The sequence below is a fragment of the Saccopteryx leptura genome, chromosome 5 (genome assembly GCF_036850995.1).
Source record: "Saccopteryx leptura isolate mSacLep1 chromosome 5, mSacLep1_pri_phased_curated, whole genome shotgun sequence".
Lineage (NCBI taxonomy): Eukaryota > Metazoa > Chordata > Mammalia > Chiroptera > Emballonuridae > Saccopteryx > Saccopteryx leptura.
Genome location: NC_089507.1, coordinates 1,016,207 through 1,029,325, shown reverse-complemented (window position 1 = coordinate 1,029,325; position 13,119 = coordinate 1,016,207). Strand labels below are relative to the sequence as shown.

Sequence of the window (13,119 nt, the reverse complement as noted above, 5' to 3'; positions counted from 1 at the left end):
ACCTGAGTGTGTCTGGGGCCCGGGGCACGAGGGCCCTCCTTGGAGAACGGACAGACCTCGCACCGTGTACTGGGGTGCCACACGCGGTCACGGCCAAGCAAACAGCCTCCTGGGCCCTGCCGAAGGTGGGGGTGCCATTCACCTTCCCAGGCCAGTGCCGGCCGGCAGACATGTGGACACAGGTTCCTGACACCAAGGAATCCTGAGGTGCTGGGCAGTTTTTGTGGTTCTGCTTCACATTAATGACAAAGGGTTGAAGCGGACGTTCAGAAAGACTGACCCCCAAATGCACTCGCGCCCGCTGAGACAGCACAGGGCCTGCCGAGCTGGTGGGACTCGGGGTTCACAAACTGGCTTTCTAAAGATTTTCAAAGTTAGTGTTATTCGCTCCTTAGCCAATTTTGGAAAGAAGGCAACCACATTGAAAATCAGTTTCCCAATAAGTTTCGTAAAGAAAGGACATTAAAAATTTGGAAGTATCAAAGTGACTCAAAAATCACAAGGTTTTTAACTACTGTCAAATACAGAAATAAGTTACTCTGCTCCCGAAAGTGCACACTGCAAAACCAGTTCTGATGTTCTGACGTCCAGTCCTTAGCTGGCGGGAAAGAAGTGACGTCAGCTGACGCCTGGGCCCTGGTGTCTGGAGAGCACGGCCACGCCCTCCCTGTGTGCCACTCGTGCCAGGATCTCAGCCACGCGGGGGTGTGAACACTGCCAGGCCTCTCGGCCCACCACTGAAACACCCTTCGGCGCCGAGAGCAGAAGCAGCACAAATCTATAAACCAAGCCAGTACTTTTAAGACAATGAAGAGAAAGTTCCGAGCTGAAACTCTCCACAGTCCCATCTTATCGGGCAAGTGCGCCTCCACACAGACTGAGCCACATGTGCCGAAGCCATTGGGGACAGCTCTGGTTTTCCTTTCCGTTCTATAAGCCGTCACTGTCCAGGATCCTGGTAGAGGCCATGGGGACGGCCAGTCCGTACAAGTCCTGCCAGCCAGCACTCGGGAGGTGTGGGGCCCCAGGGGGCCTCGCACCCAGAACCTCTCCGGGGTCATGGCCTGCAGACAACCCCCCAGCTCATGTCACAAAACCACAGGAAAGTGGAGAGGCGCCGGGGCGAAGGCCACCCTGCAATTCAAGGCCAGAGTCCACGAGCAACAAACCAAACCAATGTGTCAAGTTTTCTGCAGGACAGATGTTCTCCTTGGGAACTACATATTAAGATGGTCAGAAGAAAGTGCCTGCTGCTGAGGCCCCCTCTTTCCCTCCCCTTGTGCGTGAAGACAGGCCGGCCCTCTGAACGCACACGGTGCCTGGAGGACTGCTCCCCCTTTCCTAGGGGGCTCCCAACTTCCCAGGGTCGAGAGGCTCTAGAAAAGCAGAAGCACATCTTCCACAGAGAGCTGAGTGCCTCCCAAAAGTTTCTCACACCCTGGAACTCTTCCACGGACGCTGCTGGGCACGTCTGGACCTGGCTGAGCTCATCTGACCAGCACAACTGTTGTCCATGATCAGAGGCACAAAGTATGAGGAAGTGGACATGACTTCAGGGGCCAGTCCTAACCTCGGGGTCTCGGGCCCTGAAAAGAACACTTGGCGAGCCTGTTTCCCAGCTGTGTGGGCACCGCAGGGCCCTCGCTAGGGGCCGGGCAGAACCAAACCCAACGCAGCGTAGAGCCTTCCCCTCAGCTAGTCATCACCAAGCAGACGCACAGGCCACACCCCGCTGGTTCAAACCTGCCGGGAGGACTCGGGGACGCATCAGTAAATACACGGTTCAGTCGGTGGTAATTGTGAAACGAGTTTAGCAAAAATGTATTGAGAATAAAAGCCAGAAACCGGTGAAGAAAACTCAAAAATGAAAAAAAAAAATACAGTCGCTCCCCAAGTGTTGGTAAGAATCTACTGAGGTTGGGCGAGGGCCCAGGTGAGCCGCCCGGGGAAAGCCACTCCTCAGCGGGGCCTGCACGCTGACACTGACACAGTAGCAACGCTCAGTTAAAATCCACAAGAGAGAGCCCTGGCCGGTTGGCTCAGCGGTAGAGCGTCGGCCTAGCGTGCGGAGGACCCGGGTTCGATTCCCGGCCAGGGCACACAGGAGAAGCGTCCATTTGCTTCTCCACCCCTCCGCCGCACTTTCCTCTCTGTCTCTCTCTTCCCCTCCCGCTGCCAGGGCTCCATTGGAGCAAAGATGGCCCGGGCGCTGGGGATGGCTCTGTGGCCTCTGCCCCAGGCGCTAGAGTGGCTCTGGTCGCAATATGGCGACGCCCAGGATGGGCAGAGCATCGCCCCCTGGTGGGCAGAGCGTCGCCCCTGGTGGGCGTGCCGGGTGGATCCCGGTCGGGCGCATGCGGGAGTCTGTCTGACTGTCTCTCCCCGTTTCCAGCTTCAGAAAAATGAAAAAAAAAAAAAAAAAAAAAAAAAAAAAAAAAAAAAAAAAATCCACAAGAGAAAAAACGATGGGAAATCTTAAAACACTAGCACTATCACTATTCCTGGGCCAGCTTCTCACCATGATGAAAAAGGAATATTCCGAGGAAGAATTTCACATTAGTTGCATAAAAGCAAAACTGATGGTCAAAATCATGGTTTCCAAGGAACTGAGGTCCGAGTCCTTGCCCAGCAGGCCCGGCCTGGTTCCTCCTGAGTTGGTGACAACAGGTAAGCAGGCCAAGAAACAATGTTCAGATTCAGGAGACAACAGTGACTCTTTAGAAAAACACTAGTCTATACGTTTGGGTGAGATAAAAACATTTCATATGCCAATTTTTCAATCATAACCTAAAAAGATCGAGTGGGAGGGAATGTTGACATCTGCAGCAATTCAAGTGTGGCCGTAATGCTGTGGGCAAGGCGTCTGTCCTGGGACATTCCGAACCACGCGGCTCAGATGGTGGTCAGTGCGGGTGCAGCGGGTGCTGCTGATGGCTCAGTGGTGGGGGCGCCCCCCCCCAGGGGAAACTACACGGCTGTCTCACTGTCTCACGGCTCTGCCCTGGGTCCCCTGGCCAGTCTTCACACTTGGCCCCACCCACAGGCAGGCTGGACCCTGGCCACCCTCGATCCACCCAAGCCCCCGGTGCTATTTGCTGTCCATGACCCTCCGCCAGCACCTCCTTCTCTTCCTCTTGCCCTTGGGCTTCATGGGTTCTGGAAAGGACTTCTCAGCCTTAGCGCCGGTCATGCACTCTGCCCCCGAGTCATGCTCACCGCAGTAGGGCCGCCCATCCGGGGTGCAGCTGAAGGCCGCCCCGCCCTGGTGCTCCCTGCAGAAGGAGTTGGGGCAGAAGTGGCAGGAGGCTGCCGAGGGCTTGCCGCACACGTCACAGTGGTGCCAAGGGCACACCCACTTCCCTGCAACAAGACCGCGTGTTATCAGACGGGCAGCGTGCACCAGGCCTCATGCCCAGGCAAGAGGCTCCTCCCTCCCCACTGTCACACGCAGGGAAGCCCGCTTGGCGGCAGGGCCTGTGAGACCCACCGCCTGCCGCTGGCCCTGCCCCTCACCTGCTCTGTGGCCGTCTACCCCGGGCTAGTCGCAGTCCTGCTGGTCTGTGCTGGCCCCTGACCTTCCTGCCTTCAATTCCCAAGGGCTGTGTTAGGTCGGGGTGACGCCACAGACCTAACAGCCTGTCAGCCTGGCTCTGTCACCTGCCATACAAACTCGTGTTTTTTAATAAACACGTTTGACTTTCCTTTTTACAGCACTTGGCTTTCCTGACTTTGGGCAGGGCTTCGCTTTTCCTCCTGAGGGCACAGTGCCACTCACCCACTGTTGCCAGGGTCTTCCCGGGACGTGCCCACGCCCACGCCACCCGGGCCGGGGACACAGTCCCCAAACAGCCACCACGTGTGACCCGGGACCCACCGAAGGGCCGCTTGCCCAGGCCCAGGCACGACAGGTGGTAGGCCTTGGTGCAGGACTTGCGGTCACACAGGACCAGCTGGCCGCCGTCGCCACAGCGGAAGCACTCGTCCTCAGACACCTTCTTCCCATCGCCTCTCGTCCTGCGCCTCTTGTTCTTCTTCTTCTTGGTCTTCTTCCCCTTCTCCTCTGAGGACGGCGCCGCTGAGGCCTAGGGTTAAGAATGAAGCACAGTTCATGTAAAAAAACAGCATGGACCAGCCCTGGCCGGTGGTTCAATGGAGAGAGTGCCATCCCAGTGCAGAGAGGTTGCGGGTTCGATTCCTGACCAGGGCATGTACGAGGAGCAACCAATGAGTGCAGAACTAAGTGGAACAGCGAGCTGATGCCCTCTCTCCCTCTCTCTCAAATCAACGGAAAGATAAAATAACAATAGAGGGCACTGACTGAAGCAGTAACACTGGTGGAGAAGAACGGGCGAGGCCGTGACCTGGCCCAGCTACACGCCCCTCCTCCACCACGGACCTGAGGTCAGCAGGCCAGCAAGCACAAGCACCTCTCAGCAGCCAAGATCCACAGGCCCAGACCTGCCGACGCCCACACAGGGACAAGGACCCAGGGCAACAAGGGACGTGGAGACACGGGAGGAGCAGTCGCCTGTGTGCCCCTCAAATTCATGTCCTTCCTGCAACCTGCGAGTGTGGCCTTGTTTGGAGACAGGGTTGTTGCTGATGTAATTTAGGGTGAGTCACTGGCGCGGGGCCCCTAATCTGGCCTGACTGCTGTCCTTACAAAAAGAAGACAGGTGGGGAGAGGCCACAGGACAACAGGGGCAGAGACGAGTGAGGCAGCTGCCAGCCCAGGACAGCAGTGGCTCTGATGCTGTGGAGTCCTGGGTCCCACAGTAGGGTCGCCCATCCGGGGTGATGCCCCCTGGGGCCCAGCCCCAGCTGCTGCAGCCCTGGACATGGCACTGGGAGGAGTGTGGACAGACGGGCCAGCCAGCCTTGCCCACGCCCGCGTCTGCCCATCCTGGCAGTGGGCCACCTTGGAAGAAGCCACCTGTGACTACAGGAGCGTGGGGGGGGCTCACCTTCGGCCTGTCCCCGAGGAAGCCGCTGCAGTTGGAGGCGCCACAGCGGCACACGGTCTTCTCATTGCCCAGACAGTCGAGGTTGTAGTTAAAGGTCAGCTCCGTCCCTGGCGACAACAGACAAGCCCCATGGAAGCACCACCCACCTTTGCCAGGAAGCATTCATCCAGCTGCCAGGTGTGCCCGCGGCCCCCATGCCTACGCGGCCAACCTCGGCAGTGCAGCTCTGCCTCGTTCAACAGACACAACTGAGGAACACACACTCAGCTCTGTCACCAGCCGCCGCCCCTCCTGGCCACCCCGCCCGGAGCGTACCTGCAGGGATGTCGCACACGGCAAACAGGCCCACGCGAGTGTCACCGTTCACCGTCCACTTGAGGGTCTCACAGTTGGGCTGGCAGCTGTGGTTCATGAACCGGGAATAGTTGCCTTTGGGGCCAGCATCAATTATACGGTCCTGAAAGGTACAACTCACGTTTCAAGTAGCACTGACACGTGGCCAACTCCCAGCCGCCAGTCCCACCTAAGGGGGTTTCAGGGTCAGGAGACGGCTGTGCCTCCAGTGTCGTACTGGAAACCATGGTCTCCTGTGTCCACTCACACAGGACACCCCCAATCCAGGCCTGTTTCTGTCGCTCACAGAGGGTGGGTCAGGACCACGTGGACAGGACCGAGCCCTGGGAGCCTGCAGCAGGACCCTTCTTTTTGACGGTCCCAACGCCACCCACTGGGTGAGAAACAAGGGAGCCAGGATGCTGAAGGTCAACACCAACTGTCCCCAAAGCTCACACAGAGAAGACAAGACCACCCCAATTATGAATAGGCGCAGGATACAAACACAACTCTGAGAGCAAGTGCACCCCAACACGCAGGAGGGAGCGGACCCCAATTCTAAGCAGCTGGAAATGCAAATGGAAGTACGGAAACCTGACTTCAGACTGTGACACCAATGTCACAAAGGCAGAGGCCCAGAAGGAACACGTTGAGAAAGCCAGCTGGGCAGGCCAGCTGCAGGCAAGTGCCTGAGGACGCCCACAGTGACCGCAGCAAAATCCAGAGGTGGTGCCGCTGCCCAGCCGCGGGACGTGGGCAGACCACAGCCTCCGCCCGCCTGCACACCACAGGGTCGGGCTCCAGATGGGCCGCCACAGAGGAGTCCCGGCTCTGACGGGAGCGGCCAGGTACCGAAAACAAGTCTGTGTCAACTGCTGGTCACCAGTGAACCCAAATCACGTCTGTGATGGGGACAAACGTGGAGCTCCATGGCACCAAGAGCACGGCACTGAGGCCGCCGTGGGCCCATCACGGGCAGGGCCCCTGCCATGTGGCCGGCCAGCCTGTAACAAAGCCCCCAAGGGCTGGCCCACATGGCAGGCCACACGCACACCCACACTACTCTGCCCCTTGAACACAGACGTGGCCTCAGACCATGCTTTTCTGTTCTCACCACACTGGACGCTGCGACAACCAAACCTTGGGGACGCAGGGACAGTCCCTGACCCGGCACAGTGATGCTCCCCTGCCTGGCCCCACCTGCAGTGGGACAAGACTGCAGTCCTGCGCTTGCGTACAGCCAGCATCCGCCAAAGTCCTTCTCCAGGCCTCCTGGGACGCCTGCCCCAGATGCAGGGCAGCTGGCCCCAGCATCCCTGTTTCTCTGACTGGCTATCGGGTTCTGTTTTTGTACACGTGCTGAATAAATGTGTGTCAAGAACTTTCTCACAGGTGTTTTAACTTCATAGTAGCTTTCCTCAAACTTCCTCAGTTTTATGCTACTGGACCAATCCTTGCTCTCTGCACGCGGGGTCTGGCTGGCACGGCCCCACCCACGCTGTAACCACCTCCCGTACCCCCCCAGCTCAGTCCACCTGTGTCACCACGGGGGCGCGGGCAGCGGCCCTGGGAACCAGCCCCCGCCTGCTGCCCCTTTGCTGGCGCTGGGCTCGGGCCACATTTCAGAGGTCCACTCTCATGGCTGAAGACACAGCACAATTGTGCAGACTGCGTTCTGCACGGACTGGAACTGTCCAGCAAGGGTGACTGAAACACTCAGTCCTGGAACTGAAATCCCAGCGACCTTTGCAAGGTGTCACCTCTCCACCTGAAACAGGGCGTGTGGCTGCCCCTCCACGTGCTGAGCGCGGCCCTCCGGGTCTCCTCCTCCGGGTCTCTGCCTGCTGCGCTGCGGCCTGGAGGGCTGGCCTTCCTACCCCACTACTGGGCTCACCGCCATGACCACAGGGCAATCCTCAGCGTGCCTGTGTGTTCAAGCCAGGCCAGTCTGTGCCTCGATGTCTTCTGCTGTTTGTGATCTCTCAGCTCCTCTTCTGGCTTCAGCCGCCTCTGACACACACACTCCCTCAGTTTGTTCTCTTTCAGGTCTGCTCTCATCTCAGCGAGACCAAAGCCCACCCTTCTGTGGAGGGCGCTGTGCTCTGCGAACATGCAGGTGGGCTCTGCTGGCTCACTTTTGTGAGAAATGCTGGCGGTGTGACCCCTCCCTCGTGTCCCGGGTTCCTCTGCTTCAGCCGGTGTCCTGGGCGTGTGGTCATTTCAGGGACCACCCTGTGTTCACTGAGCAAGGTGGCACTTTTTACAACACACAAGTTTAAGTTTAGACCCTGAAACATGGTAAGGCACAGGCCTGGGTTTCACCTTTTAATGCAGCTGCCTCCCTCACCACCCCACAAAGGGAGGGCGTGGCAGACGGGGTGTCAGTCTGCCACCTTGCGGTGGCTGTGGTCACACCAGGAGCCCTGAAGGGCCCAGGGCCGGAGGGCATCGTCAGCACCGTGACCGCGTCCCAGGTGCACCTGTCACCCATCCCACTTGTCCAGAGGGTCTTGATCCACCCTTCTTCCGAGAGTGCTGACCCCACCGGCAGACCTTTATCCCGGTTTACTAATCTGGGCTCACGCAGGCGGGGACGCGCAGAGAGGGCATTCAGCGTCCCCGCGTGCCCATGGGCACAGGAAGCCTCTGCCCTCAGGAGCCAGAGGAGACCCTGCACTCGTCTCACAGAGCAGCCGCCCAGCGGATGTGCCAGCAGGGGCTGCGTGCGGGCACCAGGCCAAGGACACTGCCCGCCCAGCGTGGGGATGGGGACGGGGAGGCTACCTTGTCTATGGTGAGCATGTAGAAGTGAGTGATGTCATTCTCGTGCGCACGCTTGATCCGGGCCATGCACTCCTCTTCGTCGATCAGCTCCCCGACATACTCGTTCACAAACTCCCCCTGGGGTCAGAGGAGGGCTGGTGACACAGAGCAGACCAGCGGGCGCCACGCACTGCCCGGCCTCCCCGTGGCGGCTCCTGCGGGAAGCGCTCCTTCCCACGGCCTGCTTCGCACAAGCAGCACCGCGCTGCGTGAGGGCCCACGTCGGGAATGACGAGCTCCGCGGGAACAATGACCTCCAGGCCATGCTTCACAGCATCCCACCGCGAGGACTCAAAACCACACCGGCACCCCCTCCCCGTGTGCATTCAGATGCACTGAGTCCACCCGGGGAGCCGCTGGGCCACGGGCCTGAGGGAGGGACGGACCTTTCGGATGTCCCTTGTGGCGACCAGTCCCCAGCCCTTCCCGTCCGTCCTGATGATCTTGGTCTCCGGGTACTGGCGCTTGCTGAAGCACTGGTTCTGGCAGAAGGCCCCGGCCGGGCACACCTGCGGGTGGCACTCGAACATCAGCATCCTGTTGAGACACTCCGAGTCGGAGCCACAAGGGTTCTCATCCGTGGGCTTACAGTTGCACTTGGGAATCTCAGAAATGTCGGCCGTGTAGATCTGCACTTTCCCATAGGGCTTGTTCACCTGCAGGGACAGGTAACCTGCCTCAGCCCCCACACAAGGGCGTGCTGCCTGGCGCCCGGCGGGGCCCCTGCCCCACCCTGCCAGCCTCCTGCGTCTGTGAGCTTCGGTGGCTCAGGCCCAGTGGGGGACCCAGCAGGAGGTCCTGCAGCCCACACTCATCACAGAAGCCCTGGGCCTGGCTGGTGATGGCACAGTAGGCAGTGTCAATCTGTGATGCTGAGGTCTCAGGTTCAAAACCTTGAGGTTGCCAGCTTGAGCCGGGCTCTCTGGCTTAAAGCCCAAGGTTACTGGCTTGAGAAAAGGGTCACTGGCTGGGCTGGAGTGGAGCCCCCAGATCAAGGTACACATGGGAGGCATCTCTCTCCCTTCCTGTCTGTCTCTCTCACTGAAAACAAAAACAAAAACCACGCGAGGGCCCTCGGGCCGCCCAGGCGCAGACAGGCCACGGGCCCAGGAGCTGTGGGAGGTGGGAACCCAGCACGTGTGTGCCGGCCGTCGTCCCCTTGTCCACCCAGGCGGTCGTCACAGGAAGACACAGCTCAACACAGGCGACGCCCGGCCCCTGCCTGACGAGCCCTGCTCTCCTCACGGCCCCACATCTGTCTGACCCTCCACACTGGGTACCCCCAGATGCCCACGGGAGCAGGTGGGCACAGGGCAGTCTCTGCACTATGACCTCACTTTATTATTAACGGAGCCAGAGTGACCCAACAACAAAGCAGCAAAGAAAGCTGAGAAGCAGCCAGAGCAGAGGGCAGCACTCGGGAAACCATGGGGGCAGCAGCGGAACTTTGGGGAGCGCCTGAACAACGCCTCGAGAACCCGCAAGTTCCTGGCTGTCTGACCCAGTCCCTGCTCCTGGGACCTTTCCCCGAGCAGATGCAGTACAGCTCACAACAGGACACTCCGTCTGCAGCCCACACGGCAGCACTGCGACCGAGCCGCTGGCAAGCACGGGTCTCCGACCGTGTCTCGGAGCCGAGCTGTGTGACGCAAGCATGTCCTGCTGGGCTCCTGGACCCACTGCAGCAGAGATGCAGAGCCACACTCAGCAGCGGCCGCCCTTCCCCGCCCGCCACGCCCTTGCAGGTGGGCGCACCATTCTGTCTCAGAGGTTCCAGCCGGGCACGGGCCTGGGCCGAACACCTCCAGCCCTAGCTTGTCTCCAGCACTTGGTGACAATGGCTCCAGGATGTCACCTCGTCCCTCCTGCTCTAGGCCGACCGGCCAGGATGTGAGGCTGAGAGTCACGCTCACAGGCAGATGGCGCCCCCAGCCCTGCACCCACCATGCATGAGAACACACGCTCGAGGCGACAGCACCTGCTATCGGCCTTCCTGGGAGAGAGGCTTGCTCACGACACCCCTCACACTGTGACCTCGCAACACACACGCACAAGACACCCCACGGCAGTTCCCGGGCGGTGGGCCATCACCTTGATGTGCTTGTAAGGCGGGGGCTTCCGCTCACTCTCCTGTGTCTCTCTGGCTTCCCGCTGAAGTTTGATTTCACGGAAACGAGCTTCAGCTTCCTGCAGTGCTACAACATCAGGGAGACACGAGCAGAAGGTCTTAGTAAAAGACACCCTGACCCGTGAAGCTCTGTGCTTTAGTGATTCGCTCTGAACTTCCCTCTCCCTGCTAAGTGTGGTTTCCAGTTTCCATAAAACTAGAGGGTTTGCAAAACTGTCAAGGGGAAGGTTTTAGATGCTGCAGAAGTTTTAACCTGAACAGCCGCAAGGACCCCCAGCTGGCCAAGATCCCAGTGGGTCTCAGCACCAGCTCACCGGGCAGGCTGCTGTCGGGGGCGACCGCCACAGCCACACCCTCAGCCACGATCAGGGACAGGAACCAGGGTCAGCACTGGGCATACGGGCCGGCCCGCCGGTGCCGGTCACTAGTCAGGCCTCCACCACCAAGGAAGCCCGGCTGGACCAAGCACCGGCCAGCACTCAACATGGTCAGCTCCCTCGCAACTTCAATCTCTCAATAATAGCTTTTGAATGTCTTTTGTTGTATAACGCCCTCATTCAGACCTGAGTGCCTGCGGTGTGCCAAGGACCAGAGGACAGAAGTCCCCTGTGCACGGCAGCCTGCAGCTCTGCCGCTCACCAAGCCATGGTGGTGCTGTCAGCTCTGACCCGTGCTCTCCCGACCTGGCCGCAGGCAGCTGCCCGCCCTCACTCCCGGCCCGGCGTGAGCATGCCTCCTGCAGCCCAGTGGCTACCTTTCTGTCCTGTCTCATCACCTGATGACACCACACATCTGGCTGTGTAAATGAGGGTGGGGCATCAGTCTACCTGTCCACAGCTGATGCCCAGTGTTGCTGACAGACAAAGCAAGCCCAGTGCTTGCAGTCTAGACAACAGGCAAGCCCCTGCACACCTTCCCCTCACACACAGCAGGCTAGAAGAAACGCCTGCAATCAGCACTGACGTCATTTCCTACAAACGGTTTTCAGGCATGCCAGTGACATGAACCCCAAACCAGCACAATAGGAGTTACCACCATAGTCTCATTCCACACTCAGAACATAGTTGGCAAATATCTTGTTTAAAGAACAGCTAGCCCTGGCTGGTTGGCTCAGTGGTAGAATGTTGGCCCAGCATGTGGAAGTCCCAGGTTCGATTTCCAATCAGGGCACACAGGAGAAATGACCATCCGCTTCTCCAACCCACCCCTCCCCCTCTCTTCCCCTCCTGCAGCCATGGCTCAAATGATTCCAGCAAAGTTGGCTCCCGGGTGCTGAGGATGGCTTCATGGCCTCAGCCTCAGGTGGTAAAATAGCTGGGTTGCTGAGCAACGGAGCTGCAGTCCAGCCAGGCAGAGCATCACCTGCCAGGTAGGGGCCTGCCAGGTGGATCCTGGTTGGTCAGGGCATATGCGGGAGTTTGTCTCTGCCTCCCCTCCTCTTAACTGAACAAAAAAAATTAAGAAAATAAAAAATAAAAAACGATAAAGTACAGCTAGAATGCTTACTCCAGGGTTTTCTACAGAAACCACACTTTCAAAAAGCAGAAGTCAGGCCTGACCTGTGGTGGTACAGTGGACAAAGCGTCGACCTGGAATGCCCAGGTCACTGGTTTGAAACTGGGGGCTTGCCCGGTCAGAGCAAATGGAAGCAGCACATGCTAGGAGTCGTCCCCCGTTCCCCTCCCCTTATCTCTCTCCTCTCTCTAGAATGAATGAGCTTTTTTTAAAAGCAGAAATCAGGATTAGCACCACAACTGCTGTTCATTCCACCTGGAACTGTCCGTACCGTTTTTGAAGACTCTGCCGATGCCTCTGACCCCCTGGTAGCGGCTGCCTCGGTCCCCTTCCATGTACGGGAACACTCGAGCCTGATGCGTCCAGTAATAATCTTTAGACCCAAAGAAAAACACAGGGAATTCTCCAACCTCGTGCTTCATTTTCTGAATATTTGGGGGAACATTTTTGGGATGGCAAACTTCTGCCGGCCACCATCTATTATAAATATTAAAAACAGGATTCACAGACTCTTCAGAGAGAATGACAATCATTTCAACACTGCAAGCACTGTAAAAACACTGAACGAGGAGACGGGCACCGGTTCCGGCTCTCACACCTGTAGTTGCCCAGCTTCACCCAGACAATGTCCTGGTGGTGCAGCTTCTTCCCCGCCCGGCAGTCGTTGCAGAACCAGCTGCCGTCGGGCATCTCGATGTTCAGGCAGTCGGGGTGGAAGGCGGCCGGGCAGGACTCGCAGCACAGCAGGCTCCCGCCTGCAAGGACACGGGGCTCTGTTGGCACCCCCACACGCCCGCCCCCGTCACTTCTCACCCGTCCCCAGGGGCTGGCACAGGAGGTTTTATATCACCACTAACAGCCTCCCACGCATCTGAAACAATGGCAGTTAGCTGAGGAAGTCGCAGGCACCACCCCACGTGAACACACAGGAAACACCGCGTGCGCAGGGCCGCAGACGACTAGCCCAGCACGCCCCGGAGGGCCCTCCACAGGGGCTCCCGGGGGCAGAGGGGCTGCGACCCGAGGCCGTGAGACCAGCGCTCCCTGAGCATTCACACGTGCCCGGCCGGTGCCCGGTGCAGGCAGCAGAAAGGCCCCGCGGCCGCCCGGCCCCAGCCCGCCGGCCCTCACCTTTGGAGCACACGAAGCACCAGCTCACGTTGACGTGGGCGTGATGCCGCTTCCCCTTCCGCGCGGTGAAGTGGCTCGGGCAGACGATGCCGTGGGACGCGACCACCACGCAGCCCGCGGCCAGACACGCGTCCCCGCCGTGGTAGGCCACAGGGCAGCGGACACACCGCATCATTTTGCCTGAGGCAGAGAGACAGGCTGAAGGCCCGGCACATGGCGGGCGGA

General features: G+C 59.2%; 1 protein-coding gene and 1 non-coding gene across 5 annotated transcripts in view; both read right to left on the bottom strand.

Annotated features, from left to right (window-relative positions):
* Nucleotides 1–2,449: 2,449 nt before the first annotated feature.
* The window catches only part of NSD2 (nuclear receptor binding SET domain protein 2), a 68,189-nt gene continuing 57,519 nt past the window's right edge, over nucleotides 2,450–13,119 (bottom strand). For all 4 annotated transcript variants that reach the window (XM_066384762.1, XM_066384765.1, XM_066384767.1 and 1 more), the window contains exons 13-22: nucleotides 12,895–13,074; nucleotides 12,362–12,518; nucleotides 12,035–12,240; nucleotides 10,212–10,315; nucleotides 8,507–8,776; nucleotides 8,082–8,198; nucleotides 5,280–5,421; nucleotides 4,965–5,071; nucleotides 3,875–4,082; nucleotides 2,450–3,360 (exon numbers count right to left, since the gene is read on the bottom strand). In XM_066384762.1, the coding sequence (XP_066240859.1) occupies nucleotides 3,089–3,360; nucleotides 3,875–4,082; nucleotides 4,965–5,071; nucleotides 5,280–5,421; nucleotides 8,082–8,198; nucleotides 8,507–8,776; nucleotides 10,212–10,315; nucleotides 12,035–12,240; nucleotides 12,362–12,518; nucleotides 12,895–13,074 (1,763 nt within the window). In that variant the 3' untranslated portion in view covers nucleotides 2,450–3,088. The remainder of the gene's footprint in view (nucleotides 3,361–3,874; nucleotides 4,083–4,964; nucleotides 5,072–5,279; nucleotides 5,422–8,081; nucleotides 8,199–8,506; nucleotides 8,777–10,211; nucleotides 10,316–12,034; nucleotides 12,241–12,361; nucleotides 12,519–12,894; nucleotides 13,075–13,119) is intronic.
* Nucleotides 5,528–5,651, bottom strand: LOC136407388 (small Cajal body-specific RNA 23). The gene has a single exon (XR_010751929.1). It is a non-coding gene; the product is annotated as a small Cajal body-specific RNA 23 (non-coding RNA).